We start from the raw sequence: 18249 nt of genomic DNA on the forward strand, positions 1-18249 counted from the left end.
AAACTGACTCTTGACGCCCGCGTCCGGCGCTGAGGCACCGTAGCAGGCTACCCTCGCCGCCTTCTCGGGCCTCCTGTCCTTGTCAGCCGCCGCTGCTCTTCGCCACCCGCCCAGCCGGGCCCGCCGCAGGCCTGAGAGAGAGGCGGGAAGGATGCCCTGCACACCCCGCCGCTGAGGGAGACTCGGGGGCCCTGACCGCCGCGTCTGGCCAGCCCCACCCTAGCCGCTCCTCGGCCCTTCGCGTCCAGAGGCACGGAGCTTCCTACTCCATCCCCCTTTCCTTGGGCTTCCTATCTTCTGGGCTGGGCACTAGCCGCTTCCTCCTAGCCCCCCGCCCGCTCCGCCTCCCAGGCCTCCTTGCCCAGGCCTTCCCTTCTCCGGGTCTCTTCCTCCGCCTGGGCCTTCGGGCTCTTCACCTTCCTTCCCCCCTCCCTTCCCCTTCCCCGCCCGGAGTCATGTCCTCCGCCGCTCGTTTCGATTCGTCGGACCGCTCCAGCTGGTACGTGGGCCCGGTGTCCCGGGCGGAGGCACAGACGCGGTTGCAAGGGCAGCGGCATGGCATGTTCCTGGTGCGGGACTCGTCCACCTGCCCAGGGGACTACGTGCTCTCGGTGTCTGAGAACTCCCGGGTTTCGCACTACATCATTAACTCCTTACCCAACCGCCGTTTTAAGATAGGCGACCAGGAGTTTGAGCACCTGCCTGCCCTGCTGGAGTTCTACAAGATCCACTACCTGGACACCACCACCCTCATCGAGCCTGCGCCCAGGTGAGTGCCACCCTCCCCTCGCCCCACCCACTGCCATCTTTGCTCGAGGTGGCGCAAGGAGGGGGGTGTCTTAGTCCAGCATAGTAGCTCCAGAATTTTAGCATTGGATGTAGGGCCACTCCATAGATACTGAGGAAACATTTGCTATTGCCCTTTCTTGAAGCTGTTTCTAACAGTGGGCCTTCTTAGCCCTCTGGATGGATCTCCGTGACCGTTACAGATTGCCCTTTCAGTCAAATTATCCATATAAAGCACAGGGCCTGTCCTTACAGTGGGTGTAGGCATATGTAAAGGTGCCCTGTACATTTCTATCACTGGCTATAATTGTCTTGAAGGAGGGTGGGGTCGTGCTTTGTGTCAACCTTCTGGTATTGTCCTTCTGTTTCTAGGGTGGTTGAGAAGCTGGTTCACAAGTCTCCTCAGTGATTGAAGTACAGCCTCTGAGCTTAAGCTGCTGGCTGGCCCTGCATCCACACTGATTCCAGTAGAACAAGCCTTTATGTCATTATACTGCTTCACCCTGTTAAGTCAGCTCTAATACATTCAAGGACAGCATGTTTTCAAACTTCTAGAGTGGCATTTCCACCCCCCAAAAAATGCAAAACATTTATTTCTCACAGTTTGGTTATGGCACTGTTCATCTGCATACTGCATGCACTAAGCTGAGAAATGCTATTCTAGGAGGATGGGAAAATGTGACTTGGCTATGAGCTCATTCTTTGTCCTGTTCCTAACACGGGACATACCTGCAGCTTGCATCAGTAAACTGCTTATCAAGACTCTAGAACATATACCTTATTTTTAATTAATAAAGTCTATCCCAGTATCTTATTTCAAAGCTTTGGGCTTTGAATGAAGTGAAATAAAAGCTAGAAAAATAGTGACACATTAAAAAAAAAAAACCCAAATTAGTTCACTTATAATTCTGCAGTTTAAAATGTTACTGTGTTTTGCGGATTAGCAGATTGTTAGGAGGGAATTATAGCTTTGAGGTTTATAGTCACAGTTTAATCTTGGCATAGGCAAGTTCTTAGTAAGTTGTAAAAGGTTGACAAATAGCTTGTCAAGTTGAAAAACTCAAGTAGTCAAAGTCTTTCTGTAAAGCTGTCAGGTGATGGGGTGGAATGTGACAGAAAGCACTAGCTTCAAGAACTCTTGAAGTTGCTGAGAAGTCTTCTGGGTAGTGATTGTGCTGTGGCTGGAGAGATGGGTAGGTGGGAAAAAAAAACCCACAGTTTCACCATTGCAGGAATGCTTAAATGGAGCTGCCCAGAGTTATGTGCATGATTAAATTTGTGGACAGTTGGGAGGAAAAAAAATCTACACTGAAGCAATCTTTATGCTTACCTCTATTCTCTTTAACCTGGATACTGTTGTGCCTTTCTGGATGTAAATTCTTAATCATTTATGGCAATGACTGACTTGGCTTTCTCAAAACACTTGAAATCGTATCAGATTCCACTTGCTTACTTGGTATTTATTAGGAGTCTTGTGTGAAACATTTTATGAGCATTTTAGTACCACCTTATTTTCAAGGTTTTGATTGCATATTGTTCTCTCAGCATACAGACACAGATGGGACCTAGCCTACTGTGAACTGACAAGCTTTTTTATAAAGCAACAAATGAGGTCAACTAGGTGGTTTTCCTTAGCATGATTTTTGTTATAAACTCATTTAGAAAAATCAATGACATGGTTCATGGTTTGAATTTCTGTTTGAAAGAGTCTTCCTTCTGCAAGAGGGAGTATGAGAGGTAGCATTTCCATTTTATTTATTTATTTTTAGTTAATGGGCTGAATTTAGAGTAGGGGTGGACAGGTATGTGCTTCAGAACTGTTATTGCTAATTCTTATTTATTGTGCATTTTCAGGGGAACATCCCACTCCGGTGCTTATGCTTTTGAAGGCTGTTGATTCTTTTCATAAAATATAGTATGAAACATGACTTTCGTGGTAGAATTAAGTAGTTTCTTATATATAGCCATACAACACTTCTAGCTCAGAGATGACATTTTAAACTTGTAAAACAGTTGAAAACTGACTGCTTTTAAGCTTTCCATTTGTTTTGTTTCAATAGTGAACTCCAACCACCATTGACCATCTCTGAGCTCTTGCTAATGCAGAGTGACTGCTCTCTAAAGGGTTCCCTCCCTCCCCCGGCTTTAGCTGCAGCAGTGTGTCTTAAAGAAGCATTTATCTTTCTGTTTAGGGCTTCTGGCATATCTTGCAGAAATCATAGGGATTTGACTTCCATCTTATTTTGCCAGTAGCAAAAGAGAATTGAAGTAGGCTAATGACATGCATTCTTGCTATCGTAGCTTAGATAATAAGTATCTGCTGTGGCCTAGATAAGTTAAAATTTCTGACAGATGCTTTGAATAAAGTGTATAAAATTTATGATGAAAAGATTGCAGTGGAAGTAGTCTCATTTGATGAACAATCTTATATCATCACAGACAATGAAGTGACTGTACTGGACAGGTGATGGGCATAGTAATAAACAGTTATGTGAATAAATTAAAGGTACTATTATAGTTAATGCAAAGAAATATTTCTAGATGGTTAGCTTTTTAATTTCTTACTCCATTAGTAACAGTGGATACAAGTGATTCATATGGTCTTTTATGAAGATGTAACTTTCAGGTTATTGGGGATTTAAATAAGCAGTAAAGATAAGTACTTTGAAACTAATAATTTCTCTGTATATTATAACAGTCCTTTGAGAGCTGAAGTTGTAAAAATAAGATTAGGGAGCTTAATTCCATATTACTTTCCAGAAAAAGAGGGGAAAAGTGTTGTCTCCTAAAACCACAGGATCTGCCTATATCTTTTCTTAAATAAAGAAGTTTTCAGTAAAAATGTGACTGGCTGTCCCCCAGAATTGTGCATGTAAGTAGTAGGATTTGGTTGGAAAGATGCTGTTACTACTGATCAGGAAGATAACACTGGACTTCTAGCTTTGAGTTAGAAAACTCTGTTTATCATACCCTCCTCTTTTGTTGCCTTTTTCCACTATGCTCCCTGAAGTGGATGCTGAAGTTAAAAACATAGATGTGATGAACTGAAGAGGATGATTTAGCTCTTCAAAGGACCCCTCCACCCCAAATCACCCAGATAATTTTAGCTTGGTTTTATGTATTGCCCTTCTACCCCTCTACCACAAGTCACCGAAATTATTTGTTCTTATGTATCATGACTCAAACTGTAGAATTAATTTTATTCTACCCTAAGATCCTCACAACAATCCAAAACAAGTAGATGAAGATTTTGCATTATTTCTCCCAATTTTCTGCATCTGTGATAAGTTTTCATTGGGTTTCCTATTTGGGTGTTTAAGTAATTACTTGAGAGCATGAGTTACAAAATACCTTACAGTGCTACCAAGGCAATACTTTTGTTATAATGCCAAATAAGTAATTCTCCTCTAATTAGTGTGTCTACGGTAAAACTGGTACTTAGTTTTGTTGCTAGAAATCCACAATAATAGCTATTGCTTATACCAAATCTTTTTTAAACGTAGGTATCCAAGCCCACCAATGGGATCTGGATCTGCCCCTGCTATGTCCACTGCAGAAGAAAATGTGGAGTATGTTCGGACTCTCTATGACTTTCCTGGCAATGATGCTGAGGATCTTCCATTTAAAAAGGGCGAGATACTGGTAATTGTAGAGAAGCCTGAAGAACAATGGTGGAGTGCCAGAAACAAGGATGGTCGTATTGGGATGATTCCTGTTCCTTATGTAGAAAAGCTAGTCAGATCTTCTCATGGGAAGCATGGAAACAGGAATTCCAACAGTTACGGTATTCCAGAACCTGCCCATGCTTATGCTCAGCCTCAAACCGCCAGCCCCCTTCCCTCAGTATCCAGTACACCCGGAGCAGTGATCAATCCTCTGCCATCAACGCAGAATGGACCAGTCTATGCCAAAGCTATCCAAAAGAGAGTACCCTGTGCTTATGACAAGACTGCGCTGGCATTAGAGGTAAGCTTTTTCCTCTCAAAAGTCTTACGGTTTTCAAATCTTTCGTAAAATAAGAAACTTAAGAATTGCTAGTGGCAAAGTTGGTGTGGATAACTTCATATGGAGCCTGCTTGTCTATGTCAAGGGACTAAGAAGAAGTTAGGCTACATTCTGAAGAAAGATTTACAAAAATTGCTTCATCTATGCCACTTCCTCTGAGAAAAGTGACCAAGTTACTTCAGGACCTGTATTTGTTCAGCAGTGCAGATGTGTTACAAGGGTAGTAGAGTGTATACATGCTGCTGTGGAAGTAAGTACTAGTAAGAGGATGACTGCTTCTCCACCTAATCTTGGGGAAGGAAAGAGATGTTTCATTAATCATTGCAGTATTCCAGGTTGAGAACTGGCAGTAGCAGTTTTCAGAGAAAGGTAAGGATTGCTGATAAACATAGTCTTTGATCCTCGACTGTAGTGTGACATGCTCTTGAATATCTGGTGCTGAAAGCTGCAATCTGGCCAGAAAGTGCTCTAGTCCCTTTTACTTTGGCTTTCAAAAGTGGAATTTGAGAAACCTTAAGACCTAAAGTGGGATTGTGGGGTTTAGATGGAAGACTCTAGTGTATCCTCTAAACATTCTGAACCTTTAAGTTCCCATGCTTGCCAGAGCATTTTTAATTTTATTTTTATTAGGCACATCTTTAAGACTTTAGAGCTGTATTCTTTAAATGGTAAAGAATTCATATCATAATTCTAGTTTAACTGGCATAAATGATGAAGGATGTTTTTAAAGCTATATCCAGAATGCTGAGACTGTTAATTTTATATTTGGATTATACTGAAGGCTAGTTAATTCATAGTTCAAAAATGTTTCACCTGGGAGAAATGGTAGTCTCAAAGATTAAACTTGAGTGTGCTACAGTACTTCAAGGAGCAAATGCAAGGAAACAAGCAAAGGAAACAACAGCATTTTAGCAAGTAAAGTAACTGGTTTTAAAAATAATTTTGAACTTTTTCTGTTACTTTTGCTCAGCTACTTTGCAAGTTAAAGCTGTTACCTATAGCTGATACTTCTGACTGAAACTTGAAACGTTATATTTGTGACTTCCAGTTATTTGTAAGAGTTCCTCCAGTATTATAAAACCTCTAGAGGTGATTACTCTTATGGGGTTAAGTTAAATATGTATCACTGGATTTTCGTTGAGTTATGAAATGTAGCAGCTTGTTATTTGTGAACAGTGTGTGAAAATTATCATAGAGCAAAGTGTAAATTCACTGCCAACTGCACCGTATAGAAGATTCCTGCCAGCACTACTCATGCTTCCGAAAACAAAGCAAGGCAAACGATTGATTTTGTTATGTTATCGATGTGTCACCAAATTACTTCAGGGAACTTGCTTTGGTGCAGGGTAGTAGAACAACTTGGAAGGATGGCCCTCTCAGATTTTTCTGACTTGCTCTTTAGTGACATAGCTACTCCCATCATTTTACTTACTCTGGCATACCAGTAGGATTAATTCTCTGACTAACATGTAGGGTTGAATTGTTTTGAACCTTCAAATTGTTGAAGTTCTGTTTGAGAGATTATTTTCTGCTGAATTCTAATCACTCACTGACTCATGTCTTTGTGTCTCCCACCACTGGCATATTTTGTCTTCCTATGGTAGTCTTTTTCTTTGCAAGTGCACCTTAGCCACACTGGCTTCTCAGGAGGTTTCAAAAGCAGAATTCTGGAAACTGGTCTACATTTTAATCAAAATCAGTGATTACAGCTCCTCCATATCTATCCATGCAGAGGGAACTTTAGCAACCTCATTATAGCAATGCTTCTTTGTCACATGTACCACTCAAAGTCATGTTTTCATGATCTTCCTTCAGATTGCCAGGGTTCTAGATGTCAGTACGTAATCGGTACCATTTGAAGCTTCTATTTTGTAAGAGCACTGAAAGTAGCTAGTGGTAGAGAAAGAACAGGTTATGGGAGTGTTTTGGAAGAAAGTCAATGGTGTTCTTTCAGAATAATAGTATTTGACAGTACTCCACCTTAGTATAGGTGTACTCTAAATTGCAGTTCAGCTTGCACAGGTAGAACACATTGTTAGTATAATTACGCAGTGCCTGATTGTGCAATCTCATTTAAACTGATAAGACAACAGAAGAGCAACATATCTGTTTTCTGGCTCTAGCTTTGTGTGGTCAGCACACAGACAGTTCTTAAAAGGAAGAGAATACCATCTGGAGTAAATAAAGCTATTGCGTAGTAATCTGCTTGACTTCCTTTTAAGCGGAGGGATGTCATTCTCCTGGGTTCAGCTTGAAAAGGGGACAGGCTCTCTGCATCCAAGTCCAGTTTTTCTGTTGAACACTACTGTTTACATAAACTGTCAGAATTTTTCTTTAAGAAAAGATACAGATTCATAGCCTGTTACAGAGAAGATTGTTTTGTAAGGAAGGTGTACTTGTAAAACAAATGAATGCTCTACTGACAATCTGAAACAAGATCTGTTTGGTTGGATAATGATGGAATGTTTAAGTTCTAAATAGTATTTAAAATGTTACAGTTTAAGGGCAGCTACAATATTCCTGTAAGAATACTAGTTAATACAGCATTTATTACAATTTGGACCATGCTGGGCTAAAATTATTTAGCATTCATACTGGTATTATTGAAGTGACTAATGTCTAAATGTTGACTTGGTCCTACTGCATTATATGCTCTACTTTTATTCTCTAAAATAATAAATAGTCATCTGTTTATAGACTAAAATAAAAACTTAAGTATAACTACTATCTCAAAGCATATAGTTGGATTAAATATCACTTCAGGCATCATGTGGCACCAGTGAACAATCAGTAAAGGTTATGATATATATATATATATATATTTCTAAGATTTACATATACTGTTGTCAGTTGAGTTAGTTATCTTGGCAGTTCAGATTTAATGTTTTTAATGAAATAATTGAAGTCTGCAGTTTCTCTCCACATCTATCTAACTTTATTACTAGTGTATGTAGTATTTTCCTGGATACTGCATTTGGAAAAAAAAAAACAAACCACACCAAACCACCAGTGAGCCAGATCTGTTCCTTTACTTGTGGTCGTTTAGCCAAGAAGCAATTTCCTTCCTTTCTGTTGCTCTGGAGGAAGGAGTATGAAGGACAGGAATACAGTGTCCTGTATTTATTGCGTATAGAACTCTGCATTACAGGCGTATGCACTGCTGTTCAAGTCTGCTTTTCTGTGGGAAAACTAGGAGGGTGGTCCTGTGTTTGCAGGTTACACAGGGTAGCACATTAAGAAGGTGATGAATTTTGTAAAAGCAGTGATTCTTTGGCAATGTTAGTATGATAGAGCGCAGCAAGCCTACCTTAAAGTTGCTCTGCATCTAACAACCTGTAGTTCTATAGCCAGCCTGTTATCTATAATGTGCTAATGTAGCCTTGTTTTAAACTGGCATGCTCTAACCAGCATGTGATGTGTATGCAGTGCCCAGTAAACGAAGACCTGGTATGTTTTACTGTAAAGGAGCTTATCTCTTGGAAGTTGGGTGCTTCTTGTTTGGATCTGAGGTAGCCGCCTTTATATTTGGCATAGGCAGTAGATGAACTAATGGTGTGTAATTCCATTAAAAATTAGTGAATTGTTTGAAGGCTGATTCAGCATGTGAACAACAAATTCCAAATTCACTTATGAAATGGAATGAAATGGCATAAGGAACCAAAAAACAGGAGACCACCAGCAGCCACTAGACTTATATGTGCCATGTATTTAAAGAATGGTTCTTAAATATATTGCAGACACTGTAATAAGCCTCATAAACATTTTGAAGACAGTAGCAGTCCTAGAGTTAATCTCCAGAGTCAACATGACAGTGTTATGGAATCTGAAGATTTTTTTTTAAACAAGAGCTTCACAATATTACAGCAAAGTTTTTTATACTAATGATGGCTTTTTCTAGGCCCATGCCAGCATTATAGTATTAATTAGTTTGTGTTCATGATATATCAATCATATACATGTATGTTTGCTAGTACAGAGTTAACCTGTCACTGAAATGTGGCGAAATAAATGTCCATTCACCATAATTATATAACTGACTTACAGTATTTCTCTTGAGCTTGTTACAATTAGGTTACAGTTAACTTTTTTCTTCTTCAAAGGAAAGTTGAGACAAGTAGGCCAAAATGTGCTGCTAGTAGAACTTCCTTAATTAGGAAATTAGACTACTTCTTTCACTAAACAACAAGCATTGTGCTCTTCTTAAGCCAAGGAAACTTAGTAATGCTGTGTTAAACATTAAAATGCATCTGACCCACAAGGTGTAGATTTTAAGCAAAATATTGCGCCTATATTATACAGTGTGAAGTGTTGATCAGGGAGCTTTAGTTCTGATAACGATTGAATTGAAAGTGACATTGGCAGCAGGATTCCTGTGTCTGTGCTGACACCAACTTTTCAGTATGCTACCTTTGAAAATAGAGCTGACAATTACTTTGGAGATTTGTGTGCAGTCTTAATCTTTGTGACTTCCTTTTCCAAAGTTGTTGATGGTTCCCATCATGATAGTGCTGAGTGCCTCACAATTTAATATATATTCACCCTCAGAACTGTTTGCAGTTTTTTGGGTGAAACTGAAAGCAACGTGGATAACCTAGGCATGATCCTTTGCTACAGAGAGGTTCAGTGCGGCTCAAAAATGATGGTCTGTGGGAGTTTCGAGCTCTCCAAATTCTGTACTATCATGTCAACTGGCTTAATTATGTGGAGACAGGCTACCATCATTTAATGAAAAGTAGCACTTTATCTGGGGTGCTGCAACCCCAACCCTGGCAATTGTCCTAGCTATACTTGAAATGAAAACTTCTATTGTTTTGCTCTGTTCCTAGATGAGGCTAGATTAATTGCATCTAGGACTTGAACATTTCTATGCTGCCCTTTGACCTGCTTTCATGCTTCAAGAATGGTTGAAGGTCTTTCCTCTGAACTACTTGATTCTCTGGTTTGGGCATCATTATTCTTCTGGCACACAACATTAGAAGTGAAAGATAATTAAGCCATGCTTTCAGCATGTTGGTTTATTGAATCTTTCAATATGTAAAGCACCGGGTACTTCAGTGTCACTTTGTCCTGTTTGCTCCCCCCAAAGAAGGGGAGCTGTGACACTAATTAGAATAATGACTGAGATTCAACACCCTGTAAAGTCCAGAGATATATGTTTTATAGCTATTGACTCAGTGGGCTAAAATGATTTAGACTTCTAATGCATTTTTATCCCCTTAAACATATTACAGAACTCTATCAGCCACTGAACTATTACCATACAATTGTTGTAATACCTGTAAAATGTTTAATTGGTTGACTGTGTGACTAAAACAGCATGCAGGAAACCTTTTGCAGTGTATGCAGGTATGGAAGAGTCTAGAGTGAATGAAGTAACCTTTCTGACTGGCATGTTCCACAGCTTGTGTTTCCCCAGGGCTTTGAATTCATGCTGTAACAGGGACATAATGAAAGGATGCTATCTAAAATATGTTTTGATTTTTATCATTTGGGTGGAACCAAATGGCTGCATTTCAGAAGTATTACTCATTTCAGCAGTTGCTACTTCCATACAGCAATGCTGAAATGCTTTACAAGCATCTGAGAGATGCTGAGACTGAGGAAGCATTATCCTAATTTATAGATAAGGACCGTGAGCTGTCCAGAGTCATACAGGAAGTTTATGACACAGATGAGAATAGAACAGGGTCTCCTGACTCTATCCTGTGCCTAATCATAAGACAATCCTTCTGACTGGCTTAAAATGTTCTCTGAAAAAAAATGGTGTGTTAAATCATTATAGTGGGAGACCATACCTCAGCTGACCATATTATAGATGTTTTTAAAAGCATTTACCAAATATTGCTTTAAGTAGAAAAAAATACAGAGGGACTACTTAACCAGATTCTTCTAGACATTGTTAAAATGGAGGTCTTTAATGTATGAATTACTCTATCATGACATAAAGGTTCCTTCTCTAAAAAATCTTGTTTCAACATGATGCTTCATTTAATCTTCTCATGGGATCAGGGGAACTGCTTTTTTTTTTTAATAGAAAAAGTACAAGAGGATATTCAGAAGCTTTCATTTTTAAAAAAATCCATTCAAAAATAATATAATTATTGCAAATCTATTTACTATTCCAGTTCTTGATGTATGGGAGTATTTTTTGAGTAGCTGTTGTCAGCTAGCACTTTAATGGCAGATACTGATTTGTAACAACTTTGCCCACCCAGCAGTCTAAAGAACATTTCACATTGTTAATCTACATGGCGGTTTGTTGCGATGAAGGGACTTTACTGTAAGTCGGTTTTTTTTCTTCACTCAGCTGAAGCAAGCCTTCCAAACCTATTCATGTTGTAGAAATCATTGAGTCAAACTGAAGGATACCTTTTGCTAGAGCTTAAAAATGAATAATGGATTGATCTGTACAGCACGTGAGCAGAATTAAATTGTCAGACTCTCAGAAAATGCAGGTCCATGTTTTTGAACCAGTGTACTACAGATACTTTTTTTTCTTCCATGGATAAGATTAAAGTGTTTGAGAGTGTATTGTTTTTATGCTGTGGTGCAAATGCAGTTTCTTATAGGTTTTAACTGTTGTGATGATGGCTGCATCTTCTTGAATTTGGGTCTAAAACTTCAGTGTAACACTTGAGTATTTATGGATGTTACCAGCATTTTCCTAAAGACATTTATTGGGTTTCACTTTAGGTCATCTTGTTACTATATAAAGCTTTATCTAGCCTTTCTATTCAGTGAAAAGTCTGACAAATTGTGCCTTTTAACAAATACACAATTAAAGCATGCTGCAGTAGCCTGTGAAGAGATGAAAAACAGTCAAATTAATGCTGTATGTATGTGCTAACTAACATGGGCAGTGTGTAACTACTTAATAGTATATGCTGGCTTCATGTTTGAGTTTACAAAAGTGTAAGTAAAGATGTCCATTTAAGAAAGTAATATGGTTTCCGTTATATCCTGGGAATTTATGGGAGTTCAGATGGTTTCCTCCTCAAAAGCACAAGATTACAAGTGTTCCAAGTGGGACAGACTCAATTTGAGGGAGCAGATAGGACATGTACAACAGTAGTAGTGAGGAAAAAGTAGGGGAGATGGAGCAACACGTTTTTCTTAAATGTCTAACTTCATTCTAATATGCAACATAAAGCTTAAATCAAAGGTTAAGAAATTTTAAGAGAGAGAACACTGACTGCTGAAGAGTTTATGATAGGATTCTTAAGGATTCTTGCTTCTGAGTGATCTTCAAAATAGATCTTTTGGGGTAATGGTAACTGGTTTAAACAGGCTTCAGATCATCTAGCCACATGCATACTGTTTTGTAAACTCAGGGTTTTTTTTTTCCTTTACCAGAGAATATACAGGTCTTACTTGAAAAATTTACAAAGTTTTAATCTAAGGCCCTTGGCCAAGGTCCTTAAACTAGCTGCATCAGTTCTAAAATTTAATACTGTTTAGATAATGTAGACAAACTGTTATACATACTGTATCAGGACAAAAATACGTTTTTTCCTTAAATAAGATCAAAGCTGGTTACCTTTTGGATTTCACAGAAGTAGCTTAGTAACTGAGACTCAACTACAAAGAGATTTGACCTAGTTTGGAGAAGAAACTTATGAACTGTTGGTTATAGGCTGGCTCTACTTTTTGTGAAATTAGTTATTAGGTGCTAATGTCACTTTAATATTTACTATAGTTACCACAGAGTAAATTGAGTAAACAGGAAAGGAGGTGTAAAGTTAGAGCTGCTGCAGCAGACCACATGTTCAGCTATTCTGAAGTGTTTAAGGGAGAACTGACTATTTAACTAGTGTTAAATGCTGCTTGTCAAATTGGATATTTTGATTTGTAAATGATCCTAATCCAAATTAAATATAGGCATTGAACAATGACGAGTATAACTTATTATTTGGGCCGATGTTTTTTGCTTGATCATAGTTTAGCTTTTCTCATCTTTTACTGCCAAATAGGAAGAGACATAGTTATGGTAGGAAAGGCCTGACATGTCATTGTTCCTATTTAAAATTCTTTGGCAGGAAGTAGAGGTGAAAACAACAAATAAAGCTAGAATCTGTACATGTACATCTGTACATCTTTCAAAAAAATAAAAAAGTTTGAGATCACTTTTGCTTGATTTGGAAGTGTACCATTATTTTAGAAACTACAGAAGCTTCTTAGACTGATAAACAGAACAACGTTAAGTAGTGGTTTCTTTGCCATAGGAATCTCCCTTTGAAGAACTAAATTTCTTTTGAAATAAGCCAGCTGATGCTAAAAGCACTGTAGGCACTGTGCTCTTCTGAATGGATGTTGCATCTCAGTACTGATGGTAGCTTTAGTGATGTTAATTTATATCATCTCAGATATTCTGTGAAGTTGTAGGCTTTCCTATAGGAGAAGGTGTAGTTCAGCAATTTGTCTGAATATGCAAATATACATTTAGTTAAGAGTCTGAAAAAGCATATAGACAACATTATCATGTTTAGCAGCAAAATGCTGGTATTTCAGTTAAGAAAAAGTAACTTTTAAATTGAACCTTACACCAAGAGGGTTGGGTTTTCTCCCTATGATGGGCTTGTATGTTCCTCTTAATTTGATTTGTATTTGTATCAGAGGTGAGATTTCCATGTGTGATAATTGATTTTTTTTTTTTTAATTATGCAGGTTGGAGATATTGTGAAGGTTACAAGGATGAATATAAACGGTCAGTGGGAAGGAGAAGTCAACGGTCGAAAAGGGCTTTTCCCATTCACGCATGTCAAAATATTTGACCCTCAAAACCCAGATGAGAACGAATGATTCCCTCTGCCCAATTTACACTGCTGCTTCATTTTCCTGGCTATCATTAGCATTGTTTGAGGTGGGATGATGACTTAATGGCACATTGCTAGCGTTGCCCATTTTCCAGCTTGCTGCAGTTTGACGGTTCTTTTAATATACATTTGGAATACATACAACTGAAGTCACTGCCTGACTTTCATACCATAGTTGCATCATCCAGAATTTAGTTTCACTTTTAAAACTCTATTGGGCCTTAAGTTGGAGAAGACTGAACCAGTATCTAGCAGAGAAGTATGGGAAGAAAACCTTTCCTGTTGAGACTTCCATGGATATTTTTTCTGGCTTGCTTGGTAGGAAGAGCCCTAATCTTAGATCAAACAAGCAACTCGTGCATTACTGTCCCAACAAAAAGCAACAACAAAAATGCAATTTTAGGACTGAAGGAGACTTAGTTTTAAGAGAACCTGTCCTAAGGTAGTACATTTAAAATGATGGTCTCTTTAAAGGACAATAATTGAAGCTTATGTATTCTAAGCAGTTGTATTAGAAGCTGCTCTTTTCTGTTAACTCTTGAGCTTGTTGTTGACCTTCCTGAAACAGTGTGTGTTAAATGCAAATAACCATTGATTGAGCTGCATTGAAGCTGAGGCATTTATTTATAAGGAAACTTAGGAGGGGTTGATACTTGTAACCTGTTTTTGACATACTTAATGCATTTCTGTTGATTTTTGCAAGCACTAACTGTAGAAAGTGAGCTTTAAAGGGAAACACTTTGGCCTGGTCTGCATACAGCTTTTCTGCAGTGTTGAAAGTGTAGTTTGACTAGTCTAGAAGTGCTTGTCACCAAGCTGTTACTTGGTAGACAGATTGATCAGACTGCCATGGTGTGGAGAGGTAGGAAAGGAGTGGGACAGAAGAACTTGATAAATACTGATAAAATCCTCTTATTTAAACATATGCCTCTTACACCTGTTTCTCTGCAGGCTCCCTTATCTCTCCAAAGCTTCCTAGCTATGCCAGCCCCAGTTTGTTGAAAGCTCCATTTCAAACGCAGTACCTTTTCTCTAGGGTGTCTCCATGTTGCTGTGCTTCTTCTCCAGAGCTGCTTTCATCTTCTTTTTTTCTTCCCTCTTTTTCCTTGCTTGCATCCCAAGTCCTCTGCATGCTGCCATCTTTTCTTACCCTTCCAGATGAGTTGGCTCTGGTTTATATATGCCCCAGATCCCTTCCCCTCCCAGCATCCTCTAGAAAATGGTTAATTTGAGTCAGCTGCCTGGGTTCCCCCATGTGATAAATTAATGCTCAGGCTGGAGGAGGCCACAAAGGTGTCTGCTATCAGTATAGCTTCTTTCCCTTTTTCTGTACATAAGCTATACTGCTGTAATTGTACTTAGAGTAGGGAACTGTGTGGCTACAGCTAAGTAAGTACAATTCATGCCATGCAGGTTAAAGTCCTTAACCTGTGTAGAGGATATAAAAGCTTAGGTACAGTGGTATCCTGTGCCGCCTTTAAATGTGTGTTGTAGGTGAACTGGAATGCTCTTTTAAAAATAATGGAACACTGAATTAACAGAGTACATGTCTGCAAAGACTACAGCTACAAGACCTCCCTTTTCAGACAGCCTGGTTAAAGAAAAATACTTGTTGCAGAAGCTGACAGAAAAACAGCAGCCCCCATTTTTCAACTTTTGAAGGCTGTCAGTTGTAACAAAATGAGAAACTTCAGATACCCACAGAATCTCACCAGTTCTTATAAATGTCAAATTATATGAAAGTTGTTGTCTTAAGTTCCAGCATGTTTTCTTGTTGATTTGTGTCGCTTGATCCTAATAAAAGCACATTGTTCTTAGCTCACATGAAAGTGCCGTGAGATCCTTAATTGGAAGGCACTGAAGAAATGCAAAAAAGGCATTTGCAACAAGACATTCAAAATGCTGGGTTTTTTTAAAGAAGTCTGTCCATTCATCTATTAGCTATTTTCTGTAGTACTGATCAAGTGGCTGACAGTCTAGAAATTCTTGTAGAGCATTTTACTACCAAATTAACTGTGAAGTAGAGTAGCATTGACTGAAGTGTTTGGTGCTGTAAGAGTAATTCTTGACAATAGGCATGGACATTTTGTCTTGCAAAGAAAAGCTATGCAGCTCTCTTAAGTAAAGAAGGTCACGCTTTTTCTGTGCCCCAACTATACCCGTAAGTTTACTACATAGATTGTACTACTGAAAGTCATCTTTTGAATACAGAAACTGCACTAAACTCAGTCTGCTGCAGAGAAATCTTATTTCAGACCTGACCTAGTTACAGGCAGCTCTTCAGAAGACTGACTGTGGAATTCTTCCTTTGCATGGTAAATAAATACTGTGAGATTTGAGATCTTGAACACAGCTTTTAACCTGGATTTTCTTCACTGAAATAAATGTCTTGACTCATCCCCTCATTGAACACAAGTGTTGTTTTAGGTTTAATTATGTTCTGATATTGCCAAAAAGCAAAATATTTTACCTTCAAAACTATGCAAAATTTGTGTGTAGTGGCATCTGATGCAAAGACAAGAATTCTTAAATTCCTGTGAACCTGGTTTTAGGCCACGGATGAACGGTGTTTCTCTGAGTAGCAGCAGTGTGGTTCAGGTATGTTAAACGTGGTTTAAATGTAGCATACTGACCAGCCTGTAACCTTGCTTCAAAACATGTCTTTGCTATTTTACTATAAAACAAGTATTTTCATATAAAGACTGCATTTGATCAGTGTGTGTTTCTCCTTGAAGGACTCTGGATTCTCAGTCGCTTGTTGCTTGCTTACATGTGTGCTGTCTGTTGCTTTATGAAGCCTCTTCAATTTGAGTGATAACCTGTCAGTGTAAATGGGCTTGGGTGTGTAACATATACTTAAATCTGAATCATGAGAGCCTACAAGTGACGGCTTCAATCTATGCACCATTAAATTTGTTCTTGCTTCTGAACTAAGAGCTGGTTTAATTACCTGGTGCCACAATAGTTCACTATCGTGAAAGGCTTACTGTTTGACTTCCTCCTGTTGTGTACATGTGTATATAGATGCTGAAGCCTCTGACCAGTCTGAAAGTTTAATGAAAACTGTTTGAATCAGTGTCCATCACTGGATAAGCGCTAATTTAATTCATGATTGTTTACAAATTGGGAACGAATAAACAAAAGGGAATATCCTGTTTGGGTTGGGGCTCTGAAGAGCCTGAGCATTATTTTTGTAAAGGGAAAAACAGCATTCTTTGTGCCATTTCATGTGCCTGTAAAGTAATTTTTTATATTGTATTAACATCCTGGGAACGAGTGAGCTGCCTTTGTTTTCTAGTCAAATTTTCAAGCATTTTCCTCAATACCTGCATCTGAAAGTGAGACCTGCCTAAAAGACTGCCTTTTGGGACCAGTGAAAGCATTCTCGTAGAGTTGTCATTTTCTGTTTACTTGTGTTAAATAAAAGTGTGTTGTGGGATAAGGATACAATTATTGCAGTGGGAAAGGTGGCCTTGTATTTGAGACAGTCTTCACTGTGTAAACTTTAAAACACAATATGTAATTTAAAGACCATGATCTTCAGGCAATAATATTAAGTGTAAGCTTTTAAAGTTTATTTTGGGGATTATAGCTTGTTTTATTTTTTGTGCTCTAAGATTAACAGTATTAAATGAATTATATTCTTAGAATATATGGAGTGTCTTTTCTTAAGATTAGTGCCTTTTTAATTTCTTACTCCACTTATTTCATAGAACTGGTCCCAACATCAAGCCACTGTTTTTTTTCCCAGTGCCCTGTTTGTACAGTCTAAATAAAACTTGCCTCAACTTACAGTACTTTTTGTTGTCTTTAGTCTTAAAACCATGACAATATTAGCAGAGTATTTAAGTCCTTACTCTGTCAGTCCAATGCCCTGTCCCATGGGTGAATGAGAGTGCCGACTGGAATCAAAGGAAGAATTAAGCAGGAGAAAATGCTGTTGCCAGGCTGAATGCTACTCTCCTGTTCCATCCTTGTGCCTCTTCTCAGACTACACTGCTGTGCTCTGGAGGTTCACCTGAAAAAGCTGCATCTCTGCTTACACAGATTATCACTGTCACCTCTACTCCGGTGCTCCTCCTCTCACTGTATTTAATGCTCCTCTTTTGCCGAGGCTTCTAAATGTCTCTGTACAAACCATGACCACCTTTTACTGTGATACCCTTGACTGTGCTTGTAAGAATGACTGGTTTATGCGTAGAGTCTGAATTTAGCTGCTTATTGTTTGAGTAAATAAGGCATAACCTGTGCAGGTACTGGAGGATGAACAGCTGGCGTTCTAGCCACCGCTGAGAGGTGTCAGCATGGCTGCGCATAAATTCCTGCTTCTGCAAGTCGAAACAGGAGATCGTCTTTTGCCTTTTTACAGTCAATCCAGGTCAAGAATAGCACTAAATAGAACTTAAGGTTTTTTTAAGATTTGGGATCATTCAGTTAAATCATTAACAATGTGTTGAAACTTGAGATGATCTTGTGTAGGAGAAAAACTTCAGAGGAACATCAGCCACTCAACTGCTGCAAAGGAGAAGTCTGAAAAGCTTGCGTTGTTTTCCTGGACTCTGTAGGTATGTTCACAGCCTCATGTTTGTCTTCTTTGGAGTACAGATTTCTGTGCACTGTTAATAAACATTCATAGCCAACTCTG

The 18249-nt window shown here is 38.8% G+C and overlaps 1 protein-coding gene across 1 annotated transcript; it reads left to right on the forward strand.

The window, feature by feature from the left end:
* Nucleotides 1-20: 20 nt before the first annotated feature.
* CRKL (CRK like proto-oncogene, adaptor protein) lies at nt 21-18249 on the forward strand. The gene is made up of 3 exons (XM_026859830.1): nt 21-769; nt 4290-4752; nt 13456-18249. The coding sequence occupies exons 1-3, from the start codon at nt 456-458 to the stop codon at nt 13588-13590; spliced, it is 912 nt and encodes a 303-aa protein (XP_026715631.1). The 5' UTR covers nt 21-455; the 3' UTR covers nt 13591-18249.

Source organism: Athene cunicularia (assembly GCF_003259725.1).
Source record: "Athene cunicularia isolate RWA chromosome 15 unlocalized genomic scaffold, athCun1 chr15_part1, whole genome shotgun sequence".
In the NCBI taxonomy this organism is placed as follows: Eukaryota; Metazoa; Chordata; class Aves; order Strigiformes; family Strigidae; genus Athene; species Athene cunicularia.